Source organism: Globicephala melas, chromosome 1, assembly GCF_963455315.2.
Source record: "Globicephala melas chromosome 1, mGloMel1.2, whole genome shotgun sequence".
NCBI lineage: Eukaryota > Metazoa > Chordata > Mammalia > Artiodactyla > Delphinidae > Globicephala > Globicephala melas.
Window position 1 is genome coordinate 131,778,479 of NC_083314.1, and position 23,764 is coordinate 131,802,242.

The 23,764-nt window shown below is 36.8% G+C and overlaps 1 protein-coding gene across 5 annotated transcripts in view; it reads right to left on the reverse strand.

The window, feature by feature from the left end:
* The window catches only part of LEPR (leptin receptor), a 108,533-nt gene that overhangs the window by 47,780 nt on the left and 36,989 nt on the right, over nucleotides 1–23,764 (reverse strand). For 4 of the 5 annotated variants that reach the window (XM_060304673.1, XM_030865861.2, XM_060304666.1 and 1 more), the window contains 4 exons: nucleotides 22,448–22,777; nucleotides 19,952–20,075; nucleotides 4,759–4,967; nucleotides 422–567 (listed from right to left, as the gene is read on the reverse strand). In XM_060304673.1, the coding sequence (XP_060160656.1) occupies nucleotides 422–567; nucleotides 4,759–4,967; nucleotides 19,952–20,075; nucleotides 22,448–22,777 (809 nt within the window). Of the gene's footprint in view, nucleotides 1–421; nucleotides 568–4,758; nucleotides 4,968–19,951; nucleotides 20,076–22,447; nucleotides 22,778–23,230; nucleotides 23,561–23,764 lie in introns of those variants that run through there. The other variant, XM_060304661.2, reaches the window with a different exon arrangement.

Below are 23,764 nucleotides of genomic sequence, written 5' to 3' on the forward strand. Positions count from 1 at the left end.
GGAGAGGGAGAAGGAGAGTGAGAGGGAGGGTGAGAAGAAGAGAGAGAGAGAGAGAGACAGAGAATTAATCTAATATACATACACTTTTGGAAAAGAAACTTTTCCTCGCAGTAAATTCTAGGAGGAATTTGTCATGCTCCTCAAAATATAACATGGATCTACATGTAAGACATATTGAGTAACATCAAACAATTTTTCTAAAATCATTTTATGGAAGATGCAGAAATGCTGTATATATGCTCATTTCTTATGCTGCTCCTGAATGAAAGCCAATGGTATGACATTAAATTATGACTGACTCTGCTCCAGAAGCAGTATGCACATTTGGTATGCAGAGGTGTTCTGTATGGGATTTGCAGGGGATCTCACCTTTCCTTAATTGCTTCTCAACTTTTCATTTTATTTACTAAAATATACTTACTTTTCTCATGTTTTTTGTAGAATTCTCTGAATATTTCACTTGATATTGAAGTTGAAATGGTACCAAGGTTGGGCTGGACCAAGAAATCTTTAAATTACCAGTATCTGTGATTTTCATACACAAACCTAATGGTGGATAAGGCTTCACTTAAGAAAAAAAAAAGAACACTTTTAAGTCATGTCATTTTCATGATAATCATAAAGTGAAGTCAAAATGAGTTTTTAGCATATCCTATTCTTTCAACTAAAGTGTCTTTATTCAAAGGCTACTTACAGATCCAAAATATTGGTTCTACTCCTGTACCTTACTATAGCAATCCATGTATCTTCATTTCCTTTTCCCTACATGGTAAAAACTATAAATCAGTAAATGATGTTATTTTGATAAATGTGAATTCCTGCTGTAAAAAAGCCTGCCTTACTTTATTTAACCTAGCTTTTGCTATGCTTATTTGAATCCTCCCCTGACAAAACCCACTGTTTTAGCAAATGACAAGTGGAAAAAGTATATTACAGAGCACTATTTGGAAAATGCATATAAATTTTGCATGCAAAAATCAATGCACATATTCATGCAAATTCATGTAAATATGCATGCACATTCAGTATATTTATTACTTTTAAAATACAACACATCCAGATATACCCATTCAAATAGCCCAAACCATGCACAGTTTACACGCAGTAAACACAGCATTAGCAGGCCCTGGCTTGTCACCAGAAATGGGGATGGAGTTTCTTATCCTAATGGGGTATTTAACTCAGTTTATAATTTCTGAGTTCATGTGTATATGTGTTTTCATGTACACCTATGCATTTGTGTATATTCATACATGGAGATTTGTGTGTGTGTGGTTTTAAACATAGAATATAACCTTTAAATCATTTGTAGAAACAACGCAAACATCTTACAATAAAGGATTGATTGAATAAATAATGATTCATCCCTTTAAGGGAAATCTATACAGCCTTTAAAAATCATATTAGAGAATAATATTGAAAATGTTTAATACTGTTAGTTTTAAAAGTTTATTAAACAACATCTATAGTTGGATTCCTGATTTATTAAAATTTACAAATTAAAGGATATTTGTAAATACATATTAAAATAGAAATAAATGCCAAAATAGTAGATAATAAATGAATAAAATAATTTTTCTTCTTTGTGCATCTCTATGCTTTCAAGATTTTTGTGATTAACAGGAATTATTCATGAACACAGAAATCACCATTACATTGGAATATTTACTGACTTTTATTTTCAAGAAAAAAAATGGCACATTCTTTACACATTCCATATTTTCATGAATTTAGTCATAGTTTTTTTTCTTTCCTTGAGTCAAAATTAATGAAGTTTTTACTTTCTGTGACATATTACAAATTTTAGTTACTTTAAAGCAGGTATATCTAAACCGTAAAGTCCAGAAACAACAGGTGAAATTCACTGAGTTCTCGTGACCAATAAGATAGAAAACAAAGACACCAAACAGAAGTGAAATCACAAAATTATAAACGATTTTACATTTCCTATTTGCAAACATATATGTCTTCATATTAGAAATCTAAAAATAAATCTTTCCCTGGACCCCCTATGTACTCAGTCCCAGACCTCATCTACCTGCTTCTTTCAGAGGAAAATTCCTCCAAAGAGCTGGCATACTCACTTTCTCCACTTTGCATCCCATTTTCCTGAGCAACCTATTCTGATCAGGTCTTTCTTCTCACTAGTCCACTGAAACTACTCTTACCAAGGTCACTACACTTTGCCAAATCCAATGTCAACTGTCTGATTCATTTTACTCCATCTCTCAGCAGTATTCCTACTGCTTGTTCCGTGAGTAGCTGAAATACTTTTTTCACTTGGCTTCCAGGCCACCACACTCCTTTACTCCTCTTTTCTCTCTGATCATCCCTCAGTCTTTCTCTCACTGAACTCTAAATATGTGATCTCATACAATCCCATAAACATCTGTATGCTACAGACTCCCAAATATATATCTCCCCTGAACTCCAGGCTCATATATCCAACTACATACTCAACATCTCTTCCGTTTCTAATAAGCATCTCAACCATAATATGTCACACACCTAATCCTCTCTAATATCCCCATCTCAGCATCTGGTACCACTATTCTGGTACCACCCAGGTCCAAGCCTAACTATTATCCTTGATTCCTCTCTGTCCTTCACACTCCATACCCAATCCACTAGAACGTTCAGTCAGCATCATCTCCTAAATAGATCCCAAGCCTGATCGTTTCTTTACTTCTCCACTGCAACAACCCTAAGCCAATGGGACAATTCCAACAGCTTCCTATCTGATTCCTCTGCTTCTACTCTTGCAACTATCCTTCCTTCCTTCCTCATCAATTTCCTTCTTCACATGCAGCATAAATTTTAAACATATGCATGCTTACACACGCACACATGCACACACACACACACACACACACACACACACACCCTTGATCATATCATTCTCCTGGTTCAAATGCCTCCACTGCAATTAGAATAAAATCCAAAAGTTGTAACCCTGGTTTATGGTATGACCTGGACCCAGATGACTCTCTAACCACATCTCTAAATATTCTCCTACTTCATTCATTCCATGCAAAAGAGTCTTGTATTTGGTTCTTCCAACTTCCAAGCTCATTCCATCCCAGGAATTTTATGAGTGCTATTCTTCCTGCTTGGAGCACCTTTTGTTTTCGCATGGCTATCTCTTTTCTTTCAGCTTAAATGCTATCTTCTAAAAGAGGACATCTATAACTGAAATAATAGCCCCTACACCTGACTTTCTCCATCACACAACTTCTCTTATTTCTTTCATAGCACTTTTAAAAATATTATCAAATATATCCCAATACGAGGAAAGATTTTTTTCCCCAAAATTATCCGAAATAAGACAAAATCATTTTTAAGGTTCTTATAAAGTCTATCGCAGCAACTTCTCTTAACTACTTTACTTTTAAAAACAATTTAATTCAATGCTGGCTCTAAATATTTCTAAAAATCACCTGATAGAACTGGTTTTAAAAAGAGAAAATGATGATACTTTATAGATTTTGTATTTTTCCCTGTGGTATAACGTCATGACTGAATTCCTTGGATATCATTGTAATTACATTGTGGAGATCACAAATATATCCCTAGAGGACAAGTTATTTTAAAGTCCTAATGTTAAATATGATGTCATATGCAGATTCAAAAAGTGCTATTTCCTCAGTAACTTAGAAGTGAAGGTAAAGCTGTGTGGGAAAGTGTGTCAGATACTTGGAAAAGTGGCTCTAGTGATGTCAAAATCAATGATGCAGAGATGCATATAAAGAGTTTGTATACAGGTCTATAATATTACAATAACAAGAATTTAAGGGCTTCGCTGGTGGCGCAGTGGTTGAGAGTCCGCCTGCCGATGCAGGGGACACGGGTTCGTGCCCTGGTCCGGGAGGATCCCATGTGCCACGGAGCGGCTGGGCCCGTGAGCCATGGCCGCTGAGCCAGCGTGTCCGGAGCCTGTGCTCCGCAACGGGAGAGGCCACAACAGTGAGAGGCCCGTGTATCGCAAAAAAAAAAAAAAAAAAAAAAGAGTTTGTATACAATCGTTTCAGGAAATGTAAATGTAAAATAGTAACACCATTAAATTATGCATCATATGTAATATATAATTTAACATACACATACAAAACTGAGTTAATAAATTAAATAGTTTGTTAACGTTTGCCTATATTATTCACACTGAATAACTGAATACACTGAATATATGTAATTATACATTCCAGTTGATCAAATAAATTTGGAGAATCTTTGCACTGAAAATATGGGCCTTTGCCTATTATTTGAGTTTTTCTTAAGGTCAGATTTGTACAGCAAATTATTTATGTTTTTACTGTTTCTCTCTGCCCACCACTGTCTGCCCCTGTTCTGTGAGGCATTCACCATTGTTTCTCCAGCTCCTAGGTCAGTGGCTGATACGCATGAGCCTCTAAGAAATGCTTACTGAAGGCATAAATTCAGATAATAACAAGCTTTCAATTATTTTCAGAAATAGTTATCCAAGATGTGAAAAAGTAATAACCAAGCAATAAATATCCATTAGCTGGATCCAGGATTTAAAGAAATCAAACTGTTTTCAAAAAGAATTTAAGTTACAATTGCAGAGATATCTATACTGCTGTTAAATCATTCCAGAAGCTGCTTTTAATACTCCCTAGAACTACACTTACCATCTTTAGAGTGTTGGTCAAAGCAAGATAAGCTAGTGAAAAATTTTGTAAGCAATCTTCAACCTGTTTGTATGACTGATGTTGATATCTATTATCTTTTTTATGCACAACTTACCAACATTAATGGGCTGAACTGACATTGGAGGTGAGTGAAAAATTACTCCACCAGATGTGATTTTCAAATACATAAGAAGGGTGTAATTGATTTTGACTGTTGGCACAGGCACATGACATTCACAACATTCATGAACACTGCAGTTGCACTGAACAATCTGAAAACTGTTTTTCTGGGGGAGCAGAGGTGACTCTTCTAATACTTCAAGCCTATATGGAAAAAGAAGAGCTAAATATTAACACAGATGTGAAAGCACTGGATATATTTAAAATGTAGGACACAATATCCAAATTGAGGGCAGCTATTCTGCACACTCAGCTTAAAGAGCATCTGGGGAAAAAAGATACATTATAACAAGGATACAAAGACAAGGGTCAAAGCAGGTTAGCTATCAGAAATAATATAAACAATGGGCTTCCCTGGTGGCGCAGTGGTTGAGAGTCCGCCTGCCGATGCAGGGGACACGGGTTTGTGCCCCGGTCCGGGAGGATCCCACATCCCGCAGAGCGGCTGGGCCCGTGAGCCATGGCCTCTGGGCCTGCACGTCCGGAGCCTGTGCTCCGCAGTGGGAGAGGCCACAACAGTGAGAGGCCCACGTACCACAAAAAAAAAAAAAAAGAAAAAAAAAAGAAATAATATAAACAAGAAGACAGTGAAGTACTGAAAGGAAAGAAAAATTGTGATCCTAAACCCTATATGCAGTAAAAATATCTTTCAAAATAAACATGCAATAAAGGCTTTTTCAGACACGCCAAAATGGAAATAACTCATTATCATCAGACCAGCATTATAAAAAATGCTAAAGGAAGTCCTTCAGGCAAAAAGAAAATGATAGTAGATAGAAGTCTGGTTCCACACAAAGAAATGAAATTTAACTAAAAGGGTAGATATTTATTGACTGATTAAAGCAAAAATAATAACCATGTAGTGTTGGGTTTATAACATAGGTAGAAGTAAACTGTATGACATTAGTACCAAACTTGGGGAAGGGGGAGATCTGTAAGTACACAGTTGTAATGTTCTTCTACTATACACAAAGTGGTGTCATAGCAGCTAGAGGTATAATATCAGTTCGACTATAATAAGTCAAAGACCTATATTCTAAATCCTAAAGCCACCACTAAAGTCATAAAACAAGAAGTTACAGCTAATAAGCTACGATAATCAGCCATTGGAGTATGAGTGTAAAGATAGGAAAATAGATTAATGGAACAGAAGAGGGACCAGCACCTATATGTACAATCAATTTTCTACAAAGGTACAAGCAGTTCTGTGGAGAAAAAGTAATCTTTTCAATAAATTGTGCTGGAACAGTGGGATATCTACATGCTCCCCACCCCAAAAAGCAACTTTAATCCATACCCCCCACCAGACCTAAAAATTAATTCAAAATGGATCATCAATCCAAATGTCAAGTCTAAAGCTATGAATCTTTTAGAAGAAAATATGGGAAAAAATTTTTGTGGCCTTGGTTTAGATAAGAATTTCTTAGATGAAACACAAAAGCATGATCCATAAAAGAACAAATTGATATTGTTACAAAGTAGAAACTAACACACCACTGTAAAGCAATTATACTCCAATAAAGATGTTAAAAAAGAAAAAGAACAAAATGATAATTGGACTTCTATCAAGATTGAAAACTTCTGTTCTTCAAAAGACACTGTGAAAGATTAAAAATAACAAAAGACAAGTCACAGACTGAGAGAATACATTTGCCAGTCATCTCTCTAATAAAGGACTTGAATCCAGAAGATATAAAGAACTTTCATAACTCAATAATAATATTAAAAAATCCAATTAAAAATAGGCCAAAATGTCAATAGTCACTTCTCCACAGAATACATAGAATGAAAAGAAACATGTGAAAAGAAGCCCCAAATCACTAGTTATTCAGAAAATGCAAATTAAAACCCCAATACTACTATCCACATATTAGAATGGTCAAAATTGAAAAAATTCATCATATCACATATTGAAGAGGTATGCAGGAACTGGAACTCTAATACACTGCTGGTAGGAATGTAAAATGATACAACTTTGGAAAACAGTTTTGCAATTTCTTAAGTTGTTAAACATACACCTACTATATAATTTACATATTCCATTCCCAGGTATTCATCCAGGAGAAGTAAAAGCATATATCCTTACAGAGATATGTACACAAGCAAGTACAGAGAATTGTAGCAGCTTTCTTTGTAAGAGCCAAAACCTGTAAACAACTCATTTATCAATCAATAGGTGAGTAGACAAACAAACTGTGGTATATTCATATAATGGAATGCTACTCAGCACTGAAAAGGAATGGACTGCCAGTAGATTCACACAGCATTAATGAATCTCAAAATAATCATGCCATGTGAAAGCAAGACAAAAGTTCTGTAGGAATGCATTTATATAAAATTCTAGAAAATGCAAAGAAACCTTTGGTTACAGAAAGGGTCAGATCAGTCATTGCCTGGGGACAGTGGAGGATGGGAGGTGGGGCTGGTGGTAGGGTACCACAGGTAGGAGTAGAGGGTGGGATTACAAAGGGGCAAGAAGAAATTTTGTGATTGACAATAGATTCATTTTCTTTATTATGGTGAAGACTTTATGAGTGGTTTCATATATCAAAACTTATAAGTCTACACTAAATATGTACAGTTTATTTTATATTCTTATATGGCAAAAAAGCTGTTTACAAAAAAAAGGAAATCTAGGGAAAAGTTTTTAAGCAATACTTTGCCTATCACTGTAAACCTACAAATGAATGGGTTAACTTTAAAAAATAACTGTAATTATCTTATAGGGTTACCCAACTCAAGGCATAGAGAATAACAGCCTGCAACCAAGACACAGACAGTTGTTATTTCTGATTTTTTCGTGTTTGTTTTTTTAATCTGCCTCATCCCATGGAGAGTCTAAGCCTTGGTATAAACGAGAAGTCTTTAGGGTGGAAGTTCATGGCAGGGGCGGGGAGTATCCATGCCTCATATTCCCTGTCTTGCTTGAGCTACCCCCATTCTGTCCATAAACACCTGCTGCCTCGTATCCAAGCCACTGCACGCTTTTTAAAGAACCTGGGGACAGGGAGAGAGTATTAATATTTAGGCATGATCACTGCCTTCAGAAAAGACCTCAGTCCTTTTGGAGGAAAAAGCTGTAAGAGATAAATATACTAACTAAAAATTCAACGTGGAGAAAGTGTTGCTTTAGAAACTGTGCTAACTAGCCTATACATGAGGATTCAGATATAAACACATGAGAGAAACGGACCCTAACCTTTCCAAACACACCCCACGAATTATTAAGTGTTTTGAATTATGATAGATGTTTTCAAGTTTCCTGAGCTAGACTTTAGTATTCCTTTAGTCCTAAAAAAAAAACATCAATCAGGAAACAACATTTACAAGACATTTTAATGTGCAAAGCAATATCCTGGGCACTGTGGAAGGGATACTGTTATTGTAAGAAGCACACTAAATTAACATTGAGACCTAAATCAGGTTTTTCTGTTTGCTTATGAACCATAAGACCATAGACAAGTAAGTTCATCTTTGTGAGCCTTGGTCTCCTTAAACAGTAAAACAGAGAAAATGCCTGAACCATCTGTCTTTATTAAGTTTTTGTGAATATAAAAGACAATTACATAAAAGTTTTTTTTTTTTTTTTGCAGTACGCGGGCCTCTCACTGTTGTGGCCTCTCCCTTTGCGGAGCACAGGCTCCGGACGCGCAGGCTCAGCGGCCATGGCCCACGGGCCCAGCCTCTCGGCGGCACGTGGGATCCTCCCAGACCCGGGCGTGAACCTGCTTCCCCCGCATCGGCAGGCAGACTCTAAACCACTGCACCACCAGGGAAGCCCCATAAAAGTATTTTTAAAAACTTTAAAGGGCTATACACCCATGAAATTCCATTTTGAATTGGAGGTGGAATGACTTAGCACTTTCAACTTTATCTAAATCTTTAAACAAATCCAATGAAATGTTATTTTTAAAAATATCACACCATGGCTTTTATGTGTTTTTCAAATATTAAAATAAAAGCTTTTATCAGAAGAGTATGGAACAAATTACAATTCATTTAATTGTAATTGTAATTGTCAGAAATATGCTTGCAGCTTGTATTATGCTTTGACTGAAGAACTCCCAAATTTTAAGCCACAAATAGAACTGAACAGAAAACAAGACACATACACTTCAGTAATATTTTTTAAAGGATAGGAAATTCTGGTGATATTTTTCTTTTTTAAAACAAAAAGAAAAGTTAGAATCACACTGTCTTACTTTACACGGTCTCACCAATGCCATCTTTTTCTAAATACAGTGGACATTTGTAGAATACGGCTGATTACCAATGAAATTAACTCTGTGGTTTCTCTACCACTTCACTGTTGTGTTCTATTTAATCAATCTATTTTCATTTTCTTTACAATTTAAATATATGCAAATATATATATTCATAATAATGACTATATACAATGATTATATATTATATAGTATGTATATATACAACATATATTGTAGTATTTCATAATTTGTGTTTTTTTAAAAAAAAACAAACTCCATTCAGTAATTTCCCAAACCACTCCAACAGATAACCCCATCATGAAAGTCTAAGAATGAACCTAAACCTAGTTTTCAAATGCTCTAAACAGGGGTGAGAAACCTGCAGCCCAAATAACACCCATTTTTAGAAGGACTTCTTACATTAACCAATGGTTTAAAACAATATAAAGAAAAGAGGAAGAATATTCCATGATTCACGTAAATTATATGAAATTCAAATTTCAGCGTCCATAAACACAGTCGTGCTCATTCATTTACATATTAATTGTGACTACAAGGTTGTGATAGAGACAGTATGGTGGGCAAAGTCTAAAATATTTACTCTCTAGACTTTTAAGAAAAAAATTTTTAATCCCAGCTATAGGCCAAAAACATTTTGTACTCCCTACAGGTGGGTATTTGATGGGCAAAAGACACAAAAATAAGGAAACCACATTAAATATATCATCAAATTTCATTATATAACATATTTGCAATGTACACGAAACACCTTGAGGATCACTAATTCAATTTTTCAAGCCACCTTATTAGTTCCCTTATGAGGGAACTAATAACACCTACTTTACAAGTAAAAAACTGAGCTCAAAGAGAACGTAGACCTGGAATTCATCTTAAGTCTCATACTTCCACGTTCAGTGCTTGTTTCATCACACCCAAGCTGTCTTATCATTACAAGCTGTCTTATCATTACAAGATAACTTTCACTTTTACCATTGTCATTTAATTTAGGGGATTGATAAAAACTTTAATGGCCACAACTAAAGAATAATTATAATCTGAATTATGTTAATATTTCTATAAATCAGAATATTGGAGAATTACAGAATTATTTCAAATTATTTTTTCCTTGAGGAAAACATTAGATATTTCTCATGACAGCAGAAGTTTTTCCAAGTTTGTGTGAAACCTGTAATACACCAGCCTTGTTACTTGCCAAAGTCAGCATAAGAACTTCTATTACCTTCCAAAAGATTTTTTAAAGTTTTAAGTATTTATGAACATCAGGGGCTTCCCTGGTGGTGCAGTGGTTGAGAGTCCACCTGCCAATGCAGGGGACACGGGTTCATGCCCCGGTCCAGTAAGATCCCACATGCCGTGGAGCGGCTGGGCCCCGTGAGCCATGGCCGCTGAGCCTGCGCATCCAGAGCCTGTGCTCCGCAACGGGAGAGGCCACAACAGTGAGAGGCCCATGTACCGCAAAAAAAAAAAAAAGTTTTAAGTATTCATGAACATCAAATGATACTTTAAAATTTTGATAATGCTATTTTTAAACCATCAAAATTTTAAAGTAGTATAAGTTAAAATGGTGATCAAATTTTTAAAATAAGAAAGAGATACACTGGCTTAAAATAACCAAAACTTAAGAATTTCTGAAATTCTTGAAAAATGTTTATGCAGCAAAATATTTTATGCGTTGCCAACACACACACACACAAATTCAGTGTCACTATTTATTTAATTTCTCTATATGTGAGTAAACTTTACTTGCAAGTGAAAATAGTGAAAAAAATGGTCAAATAAATTTTAAATTTGGCTTCTTTGCAAATTTCACAATTTTGGCAATATTTCTACTCAAAAATTAGATATATAATTAGTACTGAAATTTCATCTTTTAGCCACAAATGGTTCATAGAAAGCACATTCTATCATCTGACCTTTGATCAAATTACTTGTTCCCCTCAAATTTTTCTATGAATATATTAATGTTTCTCTAAGCAAAGATCTATACTAAATTATTATAGGAATAACACCAAATGAGTGTTCTTGATTGTGACATAAACTGAGAGCAAAACATAGTGGGCAAACCAATAAACATGAATTGGAAAATTTAGCATTAGCTTTGTGTATAATTTAATCAAGTCACATTTTAAATCTCAGACTGGTAACCTATACAAATGTTACTCCCCAAAATCTAGTTTACCAATCCCAAGTAATTTCAAAGAACAGGTTAGTATCCCAGACTAGTCTCATCATAATAGATTCCTGGACCCTCCATGGAGAATTCAGTAGGTCTGGGGCCAAGGAATCTGTTTTTAATAAGTGTCATAGACCAGCGGTTCTCAAAGTATGGTCCCCAAGCCAGTAACATCAGCATCATCTGGAAATTGATAGAAATGCAAATCCTGTCCAGACCTCATGAATTAGGCCCAGGTAAGAAGTTGACTTAGATGTATTTCATCAAGGAGACAAATTTAAGAAGCATTCTGTAAAACACAAAGTACTCATCAGATGTACAACATCACCAAACAAATGGAAAATCAACAAGGATGAGAGGGAGGAAGAAAAAAGAAAGAAAATAAAAAAGGAATGCAAACGAAAACAAATAGACCTAAATGTACATCAAGTTAACAATACAACCACCTGAGGCAGAAGGGGAGGGGATATCCTAATTAACTTCAGAACACAGAATTTTAGCAAAGGCAAAATGAGTCTAAACAAACATTGCACTCTAGTTACCCTATTTGTTTTCTATGGTGGTATGGCTTAGCTATTCCAAAACTACTTTGTGTGTATTCTAGGACTGAGCAACTAGGTAATATATTGTTGGAAAGGGAAGCAAGATTTCTCACTGCTAGAAAAAGGAGTTACAAAAAAAAAAAAGAAAGAAAAGAAAGGCTAGGATAGATCCTGTGGTTTTGAACTAGAACAAGAGACATTAGTATTGCCAGAACAAAATCCAACATTCTTTGGGTTTTAATATGCTTTTAATATGTGTATATACAGAGAGATATAAAAATATAGACTTGTGAGTATTATATATACACATTATGTGTGTACTGTGTGTATGTATACATATAACTATGTAGCTGAGTGGGCCTAGAAACAATACCACCCAAGTAACAGTGAGCATCTAGCCCCCCGATACCACTTTGTAAACATCATTCTCCAACAGAAAGGAATCAGGGCTCCTTGGAAAAATGGCTGATACCAGTGTCAGAGCAGGAAAAGTATAAAATCAACCTGAAACATCTTGTAGTGCTAGAAAGTAAGGAGTCCTATTTAAAAAAAAAAAAAAAGATCTAACACATCAAAAGGACACAGAGGCCAGTTTACATAAGCACCCACTGCCAAATATGGGACAGTGTGAGCAATAAAATAAATAATGATAGTAACTAAATATAGCTCACAAAATAAAATAATAATCCATGAGTCCATCTTGATAGGAAGGAAGGAAGGGAGGGAGCGAGGGAGGAGGAAAAAAGGAGGGGGAAGGAAAGAAAAAAGGTAAGAGAGAAAGAATGGAAAGTGTACTTCTCACAGAGACTAGCACTGTGGCCTGCACACACTGTTTCTTAATTAAATAACACTATGCCTAAAATGTCCCAATTAACATTGAGCACGTTTGTTTATAAATAATGCATCTTTCTTCTCTAAAAATTTCAGTTGTTCTTTTTTATATTGTCAATTTCTCTCCTCATTATGTTCATGTTTTCCTTTATATCCTTGAGCATGTGGAGCATGCTAAAACTAACTGTCTGCTAATTCTATTATCTCTGCCATTTCTGGGTCTGCTTCTATTGTCTATTTTTTCTTTTGGGGTTATATTTTCCTCTTCCTTCATATATGTACCATTTTTTACTGGATGCCAGACATTGTGAATATTACAATTGAGTGTTGGATTATGTTGTTTTGCCTTAAAGAATGTTGGATTTTGTTCTGGCAATCAGCTAAGTTACTTGGGTGACTTAAGTGTGAACCTTTTAAGCTTCTTTTAAGCTTTTTTGGGGGGCGTATAGAATAGCCTTGACTGTAGGGCTAATCTGGCCCCACTTTTAAAGTGTGGCTATTATGGGGTTTCTACTGAATGTCAGTGATATTCAACAAGGTCTCTCCAAGTCTCCCTGTTGGAAACTTTCATTATTCCTGGCCCTGTGTGACCTCTGGGAATTGCTTAGATTACAGCTCCTGGTAGTTGTTCTCTTCCTAGAAGTTTTCTTGCCCAAGATCATAGACAGACGGGTATTCAGCCAAAGAATCAAGGGGACCCCAGTGCTAACTCCTGTGTACCTCCCTGCTTCAGGTACCCTGCCCTATGAATCAAGCCCCCTTTTACCCTCTGAACTCTTCTCTCTGTCTCCTCAATTCAGCAATATTGCTGGGCTCTGTTTGAGTTCCCCAGCCTTGTGCCATGTCCTGGAAATTGCCTCCAGCCCGGAAAACCTGAGTAAAATAGAACTTACTTTGTTTCCTCCTCTCAGGAATCACGTTCTGTTCTGCCTTTGTCCAATATCTGAAAATAGATGTTTTCTACTTTTATCGACTTTTCTAGTTGTTTATGACAGAAGAGTAATCCTAGAACTTATTATTCCCTCATGGCCAGAAGTCACTTTTGCTGACTTTTTATATTAACTTCTGAAGATATGTATTCACATAGTTCAAAACTTGGTTTTCTTTAAAGGGAGTAGTGAAATGGGGTGATGACTTGATGGAAATGTGTGATCAAGGAAATCTATGTTTTAAGTGGGAGTTACTGCAGCATGTGTATCGGCTGAGAGGAAAACTTGATGATGCAGGAGAGAGAGGGGATAATTGCCAGAACAAAGTCCTTGAGTGACAACAGGGGATGGGACTCAAAACACAGAAGAAAGGGTTCATTTTATATTGGAACCCAGAGAATTCATCAGCAACTAAAGAAAACAAGGAAACTGCATAGGCACTGACATGAGCAGGCTGGTAGATTTTGGTGAGAAAAGCAAAAACTTGAACCCGCCCCCTCCACCTCCTGCTTTCCCAGTGAAAATCAAAAACAAGGTCATCAGCAGGTCTCTCTGGCTCTCTCTAAGGGAAGCCAGCTGCCATGTTGTAAGATGCTCTATGGAGAATACACAGGACAAAGAACTGAAGAAGGCCTCCAGTCACAGCCTGGGAGGAACTAAGGCTTTCTGTCTAGTGGCTCATGAGGAATTTGGAAGCCTAGGGAGTGAGCTTGGAAACAGATCCTCCTGAAGTTGAACCTTGAAATAACTGCACTCCTACCTGACATCTGCAATGCAACCTTGTGAAAGACCTTAAGATGTCCCAGCTAGCTGCACCTAGATTCCTGACCCACAGAAACTGTGAAATGATGAATAACTGTTGTTTTAAGTCACTAAATTTTGGGTAATTTATCATATGGCATAGATAGCCAAGGAAGATATTGGTACCTGGAAGTGGGATGCTGCCATAACAAATACCTAAAAATGTGGGTGTGGCTTTGGAGCTAGGTGATGGACACAGGCTGGGAGTATTTGAAGAGGCATGATGGAGAAAGCCTAAAACACCTTGAACAGACTGTTAGTAGAAGTCTACAGTTTGAGGACACTGCCAGCGAGGACACAAAAAGAAGTGAGGAACATGATATTGGAAACTGGAGGAAAGAGAATCTTTCTTACATAGTGGTCGAAAGCTAAGTAACACATCGGCAGTTCTGTGGACAGTGTAGAATGTGCCTACTGATCTGGTGATCTATTTCAGGAGACTTCCAAACAAGTGCTGAAAATGACTCTTGGTTCCTTACTGTTTCAAGAGGAGAGATATTCATTGACAAAAGGGCTGTTAAACAAAGGAAGTAGGACTTGAAAGTTGTAAAATTCCCAGCCTCTCCAGATGGCTAAGGATGTTTGAAATGGCTTCTAAGCAAAGAGAAGAGCTTATTTCTAAGAGACCTGCGGGCTTTTATCTAATGGAGTGAACCCCAGTAAGATTCCCAGGAGGCTGTGCCATCTTGTGAGAGAATTACAGTAGCAGAAACACTGCTAGCTTAGACTGAAGGAGTACAAAATGAAACAAAGCCACTGGATTCCCAAAATTGTGCCAACCGGAAGCATGCTGAGAAAACTACTCAGCTGCAGAGATGTGTAACTTTTCATTAAAAAAATGGAAGGCGAATCAGAGGGCAGAACCAAGGGCCCAGAGAGCAGAGCCAAGGGGCATGGAGATTTACTCCTGAGGCTGAGGTGACAGAGGGACTAGGCCTGACATGACAGGTAGGGGGAGAGATGATCAAAGAGTGGGATCCTTGAAACTGAGATTAGAGAAAGAGCAAGCTTATCAGCTAATGACAAGATCCATGAGAATGGGTAAGCTAGGTTGGATGAAGAAGAGAAGAGTAAAAGTAAAGCTTTCAAGAAATTGAAGATCATCCAGATTGATGCTGAAATCACCAAGAATGCTGACAAGAGTTACAGTGAAGAGACAAAGTAAACTAGGTATTAGCAGTTACAAAAGTCCAAACTCCCTGGACAACCCTTGCTTATTCATCCACCTTGATTTCTCATCATTCCCCAGCTTCCCAACCACAGAACTTTTCAAGTCCTCAAATGTCTATATGTGACTGTGTTCCTTTGCAAATGCTCTTCACTCTCACTAGCTCATTCTTCTCTGCCCCCTTATATCCCCCCTAGGCAGATACTTCTAGCATATGTTTCTCAAAGTCCCCATATTTATTACATCACAGCATTTTCAAACTTTATTATGTTCTTTGTCTTTACTGTCAGCTCCAAGAAGGCAAGGGTTGAGTCTGAGCTGTTTAACACTGTTCCCTACACTCAGCTCAGTGTCTGATGTACACATAGGCACCTCACAAAGGAAGAAGAGGATTTCCTTCCTAGGTCTAAGAGAAAATTCAAAAATAACACATTTGTACGGTATCTCTCCTTCAGTTTCTCGGACAAACATTAATATCTGACCTTAAACAATGCTTTCCCTTAAGGGACATATTTATAGGGCTTTAAGTCCCTTATAAACATTAGGTTTTAGTTCCTTTTAAATACATACTTATTTACACATGGAAGCATTTGAAAGACTTCTCTCATGAATTCTCTAATGTCTTGAGGAGGTGATTTTGATGAAAACTTTTCTATAGTAACCATCCTTATGGATTTCCTCTTCCACAGAGGTTTCATTTGTTATATGGGCCAGCTCTTCCTCCTGATCTGAAGAGTCTTATTTAAATTTTTGGAGATATATTGCCCAAAGATGCACACACAAATAGAATTCAAGGTGGAAATAGTATGTGACAATTGGTAAAACTAACCAAATCATACAATGGAGAGAACAATTAAAGTGGCAAGAAAAAAAGAAAAGAAAAGAAAATGCTTCTCAAATTGCATGCAATTAGGTTTTCCTGTATTAATATTTTTCAGAAACCTGAGTTCAAATAAAAGCAGGTTAAAAGAATCTACTAAATTCATCATATGAGCAAGTTGAAAAATCTATTTAGTTTATCATAATTTTCTCATTTTTCTGGGTCTTACCATTTAGATGAACAGACCAATGGCTACTTAGCTGACTGAAGTTCAAATTCGCAGCTGTAGCTAACTTACTATGCAATTTTGTAATGTTCTGACATATTCATATATAATATCTTTTTCAGAAAATGCAGACCTCAGACATAACTATGGCCTATACATTATAAAAATTATAAAATATAAATCCTTACACATAGTCACAGAGCTTTAAAACTGAGCACATTACCCTAGCCCACTGATAATATTTGAAATTCTCTTGAATAGGAACCTAGTGAGATTTTAATCATCACCCAAAGTATTCAGGTCATCACAAAAATGTACTACATCGCAAAGGAATTCTTTTCTCTGAGCGAAAATCTGTCTTGGTTAATAAAGCAGGAAACTTTCTGCCCAGACGTCAAATATATCCTCATCCACCACAGTGCTTCCTTTCTTCTCTCAATACGTTTTAAGACCAACCCTTCATCTGTGCTCTTTTTCTGGAACTTGCCTATTGAACCATTCACTCTCTGTCATGTATCTTCAATGGGTCCCCTTCTACCACATCTTCAATTTTTCTCTCCCTGCTGGGTCATTTTCTATAGACTAGAAACGAGCTCATTCTTTCCCATCCTTTACATGTTCACCTTTGGCTGTGCATTTGCCCATTACTCCTCTACCTTCTCACTTTACTACTTCAGCAGGCTTCTTGGGCCTCTAGAGATTTATAGCCCAGTCATTCTGTTGTGAACATTTATCCACCTGGCTGCCCAGCATCTGCCTGGGAAATCTACTCTTCTGTTAGGCTGAAACACTAGCAGCTACGGCACATTCTCACCAATCGGATACTCCCATTCAAGACACTGGCCCTAATGAGAACTGCACTCATTAAAGCAGCAGGAGCTAGCAGGGGCTTCTAGATTCATCTAGTGACCAGCATTAGAGGTGGAAATCATCACAGAGACACTCAATGACCAGATGTGACAGCAGGGGCACCCTATCTGGGCTACTCCTGTAGGGTGACTTTAAGAATTAGTCCAGGGAATTTCCTGGAGGTCCAATGGTTAGGACTCAGCACTTTCACTGCTGGAGGCCCGGGTTCAATCCCTTGGTGGGGAACTAAGATTCCACAAGCCTTGCAGCGAGGCCAAAAAAAAAATTAGTCCAGCAGTCTAACGTAAGTTATAAATATTAACTACAGTCTGATAATCAGTACATAATGAGGATGGTAGCAGCTATGCAAATTTTCTTCTAAAATTTGTCTTATTTACCTTCACACCAGAAATTTTCAAATTTTAGTTCCATCAGATTCATCTAAAGGGCTTGATAAAATACAGATTGATGGGCCTCACCCCCAAAATTTCTGATTCTAGTTCTGGGACAGAGTTATCAAATTTAAATTTCTAAAATATTTCCAGGTGATGTTGATATGCTTCTCAATGCTACCTGCCCACATATTTTTGTTATTAGCTCTTATTCATTCCTGAAGTTTCAACTTAGCTATCTCCTTCCTTGGGAAACCTTCACTCCTCTTGCCACCAGTGCTCTAGACATCCCCACGTAAGGCTCTCACACCATTCTTGTGCTCCCACACCTTCATGTGCCTACCAAGTGCACATCAGTAACCACTAAAACTGAAGCCCTATTTTGATACATATTTGTACATATCTGTCCCAACCACTAGCCTGTGAGTGGCTCAAGAGCAGAGATCATAACTATTCTTTTTTTAAAAAAATATAAGACGGGCTTCCCTGGTGGCGCAGCAGTTGAGAGTCCGCCTGCCGATGCAGGGGACATGGGTTCATGCCCCGGTCCGGGAAGATCCCACATGCCACAGAGCGGCTGGGCCCGTGGGCCATGGCCGCTGAGCCTGTGCGTCCGGAGCCTGTTGCTCTGCAATGGGAGAGGCCACAACAGTGAGAGGCCCGTGTACCGAAAAATAAATAAATATATAAACAAAAATAATAAAATATATATATATAAGACAAAATATATTTTTAAAACTAAAGGTAAGATACAAAACAAAGAAGAATGTTGTATAAAGGTTAATGGGAAAATACATCAAGAAGATGTAACAACTAAGAACATAGATCCACCCAACAACATAGTCTAAAAATACATAGAACAACATACGGCAAAACAGTGAAGTTTGCAGTTATTTTAAAAAGTTGATGTAACTGCAACCATTGCAGTTATTTTAAAAAGTTGATATAAAATACACATCTAGTGGGGCTTCCCTGGTGACGCAGTGGTTGAGAATCTGCCTGCCAATGCAGGGGACACGGGTTCGAGCCCTGGTCTGGGAGGATTCCACATACTGCGGAGCAACTGGGCCTGTGAGCCACAATTACTGAGCCTGCGCCTCTGGAGCCTATGCTCCGCAACAAGAGAGGCAGCGACAGTGAGAGGTCCGCGCACCGCGATGAAGAGTGGCCCCTGCTCGCCACAACTAGAGAAAGTCCTCGCACAGAAACGAAGACCCAACACAGCCAAAAATAAATAAATAAATAGATTAAAAAAATACACATTTAGTAAAGTCTATGAATACATCTTTTTCTTGACATCTTTGTTTCTTTAAAATTTTTTTACTGTGGTAAAATATACATAACATAACATTTACCATTTTAAGTGTACAGTTCATGATATTAAGTACATTCACATTGTTGGGTAACAATCCCTACCATTCAACTTCAGAACTTTTTTCATCTCCCCAAACTGAAACTCTGAACCCATTTAAACAAGAACTCTTCATTACCCCTCCCCTAGTCCCTGGTAGCCATCATTCTACTTTCTGTCTCTATTCATCTTTATATGGACAGTTTCTAGCACACTGCCCCTTAATTATATGACCTCAATAACTGCAGAACTGAGGGAGGTGAGTGACATTCTTCTTAAGCATCAAATAAAAGAACAAATGAGAATGAATTTTAAAGAGTTAAAATTCAAATAGAAATGGTATGTATTATCACTGGAATTATTAGAAAACTTGAATGACATATTAGCTGTTAGAATCATAAGTGTATGGCTGTTTGAAACCACCATCATGGCTCTCTACCTAGCACAAATAAATAAAAAGCACTTACATTTTAAGATAATAAAAAGATCAAATATGAGAGAAAAATCCACCAGAAAAATAAATATAAACTATTTCCCCTTCTCCACTCAAATATCTAACACTACTGAATTGAGTTCACGCTTCTTTGAGAATATATGCCCATCCACATCTGCAATGCTTTGCTACCTGAACCAACATGAGGAGAAAAGAGGAAACCTAATGGAGAAGAAGGTTGTATAAAAAGTACAGAAATGTACATTGATATAAAAGGAAATGCAGAGATAGAAGAGCTTTCATAATCTACTTCTGTATATGGAAACTCTTGCATTTCAAAAAAACTTGTGTCATGGAAATGTCCAAATTTATTTATTTGGTACTTACAGAAGATATAAAAGATGGACCTTAAGGTCATAATTCTTGAAAGGACTCTTAAATAATGACTCCATATAACAGATGAATAATTTCAAGTCCTCTTTCATCCAGCACTGTATGTTCCAGTTTGCACCTGAATTAAAAATAAACTAAATGAAACCCGAGAAAAACATTCTGAACAACTCAGTGAAAGAGAAGAGCTAAATTAAATTTACCAGTGTTCCAATACAACTTTCACTGCCCATTCTGAAAGAAAAAGAACAGGCTCTAACTGATCGTGTGTGTTTGCCCATTTAGTCCCTTTGGCCTTCAGTTTCCTTTTTCAGAAAGTAAGATAATTAAATTCAATTATTGTTTCTCAAACATTTTTAAAATCCTGAACCACTTAAGTAGGACAGAAGACCCCAAAACTCACCTAGCTCAGTTCATCCTCACTTTCCAAGAGACGAGAGAACATGAAATATCAAGGTACAAGCACATTTGGGGCAGTATTTAAGTGTCTGCTTTAGCAATAAAGCATGGTGATTCACATTGGAACTAAGATGCACATCTTAAATTTTTTTTTTTTTTTTTTTCGATACCCGGGCCTCTCACTGTTGTGGCCTCTCCCGTTGCGGAGCACAGGCTCCAGACGCGCAGGCTCAGCAGCCATGGCTCACGGGCCCAGCCGCTCCATGGCATGTGGGATCTTCCCGGACCGGGGCACGAACCCGTGTCCCCTGCATCGGCAGGTGGACTCTCAACCACTGCGCCACCAGGGAAGCCCTCAAATTCTTGTTATTGTAATAGTATAGTACCCATGTACTCATGTAATATATGAGTATATTTCACTGTACACTGAAAAACTCACCTGACAATGATAAACTATTAGTGATTTGTAATTTAGAGAGCAAGAATAGCAATAGTTGAAAATCATGACTAACTTAAGACAACACTAATACTTATCTTTAAGCACCACTAACATATTTCCCCATTTGAAGGATTTCTAGCTAGTAGGGACTTTGCATAGGTTGAGCCCTATGAAGTAAACAGCCCATATGGCAGAATATTAAATGGAAATCCTGAATAACCACCACTTAACCTAGTAATTTTAGTTACAAAAACTTAAACTCATTTAAAAATAATGAATTATTAGCCTTTATATATATACGTAAAATTAAAATCTGCATCAAAATCATTTCACTTGATAATCGAAAAAAGTGCTAACATTTTTTGATCATTTTACAGCTCATCACAGGGACCCTAACATTTTAAGTTCATTCTTAATATATTTAATAATCATTGGAATGGCTAAGTTAAGTTCCCTTACAAATTAAAGAACTGTGTCATTTAAAATTAACTTAAATGCTTATAGAGTCAGTTGGAGACACTGGGAGTTATTATTTCTAACTTGTTTTAAAACTCTGATTTTAGGGGCTTCCCTGGTGGCGCAGTGGTTGACAGTCCGCCTACCGATGCAGGGGACACGTGTTCGTGTCCCGATCCGGGAGGATCCCACATGCCACGGAGCGGCTGGGCCCATGAGCCATGGCCGCTGGGCCTGCGCATCCGGAGCCTGTGCTCCGCAGCAGGAGGGGCCACAACAGTGAGAGGCCCGCGTACCGCAAAAAACAAAACAAACAAAAAAAAACTCTGATTTTATTGCACAATTATGCTTTATCCTTACTCCTAACCTGATTTCAACAAACTGAGTGTTTCTTCCATCTAATCAGTGGTGCTTTGGCCCTCCAAGGGACATCTGGCAAAGTCTAGAGGTATGTTTTGATTGTCACAACTGGGGAGTGAGTGTTAACAGACATTAAGTGGGCAGAAGGCGGGGATGCTTCGAACATCCCACGATGCACAGAACAGTCCCCCATAACCAAGAATTATCTGGCCCACAACGTCAATAATTTTGAGGTTGAGAAATTCTGACTAACCCTACATAGGAGTGTTATATTATGTACGTCTTTATTTTCATACTGTAGGTCTCTACAATGTTAAGTCAATTGTCTCTGCTCTACTTAGATTTTCCAGAGGCTTGGAGATAATTTTGTTGTTTAGATTTCCACATGCAGAATTATTAACAACATGAGCTACACTTAGTATGCATTATACTTAAACAACAAAAAAAACCTTGATTTGGTTTTTTTGATCTCTCCTTGGTTACGGAGAGATTCCTTGCTTGCTTTAACTAGCTCAACAGTATTATCTGCCATTTGATATTTTATCTACTTAACAAAAATAAGTTGTACTTTTTCTATTTTAAAGCCAGTTTAGAAGACTACAAGAAATGTATGTTAAGGTTAAAAAGTTCCCTCATTACATTTTTATTTTATTTTTAGGGGATAGAAAATAATTGGGGACTTATTAGTTTGGTCCTAATTTTATTACTAATATAAAATAATAATGTGTGCTCAGAATCACATCCATAATACATCTATTTCACACAGGTTTCAGAGAACAGAACCATTTTGTTCAATACAGTTAAGTAAGAGGTAATGTTTGGAACATTAAAATACTTACCTGTTTGTTGAAAAACTAAAGAATTTACTGTTGAAACAAATGCCTTCCCTTCAATGTTGTCTGCATGTACAGAGCAGTTTTTATCTTCCTCGCTCCAAAAGCAACAGTGGAAAGTTGTTCTGGATGATAAGTTAGATAAGTAGGTACCACTTGAATTAAGTTTAGTTTCAACAAGTGCCTCATAATGTCCACTCAAATTTGAAGTGTTCTTTGAGATTCCAGCAGGCAAGAGGAAGTCATATGTTGTATTTCGTGGCATGCAAGACAACTTAAATTTCCAGGGAGTAATTGGATATGCCAAGTTAAATGCAGTTATCACATAAATAAATTCTGTTAGGACATTTAAAAGACACACAGAAAAGCAATTAATCATTTTGACTAGACATAAATAGGAAGTATCTAAGATTAAGCCATGTAGTGCTCAATAGTAATTACTTAACTTTCTAAGTGCTCAATCAGTGCCTAATGCATAGCTCTGTGCTTCCACTGAACAAAGTGTTACACTTAAGAGGGTGCATTTATTTATAGAGGTAACTTCACTCCTTAGCACCCCTTTTTTGGAAATTCACAATTCATTTTCCTCATTAATCTAACATCTCATAATTATATTTTAATGATAGGAAATTATAGCTAAATATTCCAATTTCCTTTTGTAAAAAATAAATTATTCTAATGAACTTCCAGCATAAATGGTAAGTATCTGGATGTGCAATTATATAAGCAAACATTAACGTGCTGTTTTAATATTTCTTAATGAGAATAACACCAAAATGTTAACACTACTTTCACTGAGTGCTTTTAGAAAGGGTTTGTCTTCAACATCAGGACAGCTGGATGATTTCCTGAATCTGCCCATGGTTCTCCAGATATATGACATCATATAAGACATGTCCTTAATGCATTCTCCAATAATTGATGCACAATGACAGACTTCTTACAGGAAACGTCCACTGCTGATTAAAGACAATTTATCACTTTTTAGACACATAAAATTAAGAACAATTTTATAATCCTGTACCCCCCGCAAAAATCCTCAGAAGTGATACTTGTATTTTAATGAGTAGTTGTTTGATAATAATATAATGAATTCTCCATAATTCTTTCTTTTATAAGTTACCCTAACGATCCAACAGCTGTGTTTCCTCATATACAAAGTAATGAAGAATGAAAATTCTAAGAATTTTTCATGGTTTTGTATAGAATGAGACTTTTGAAGGATTATGGTAAACATAAAAATGTAAGAAAATAGAAATTTTTTTTAAAATTAACAAAAGTATTGTTCTAAATTACAAAAGTAATACATGTAAAAATATTCAA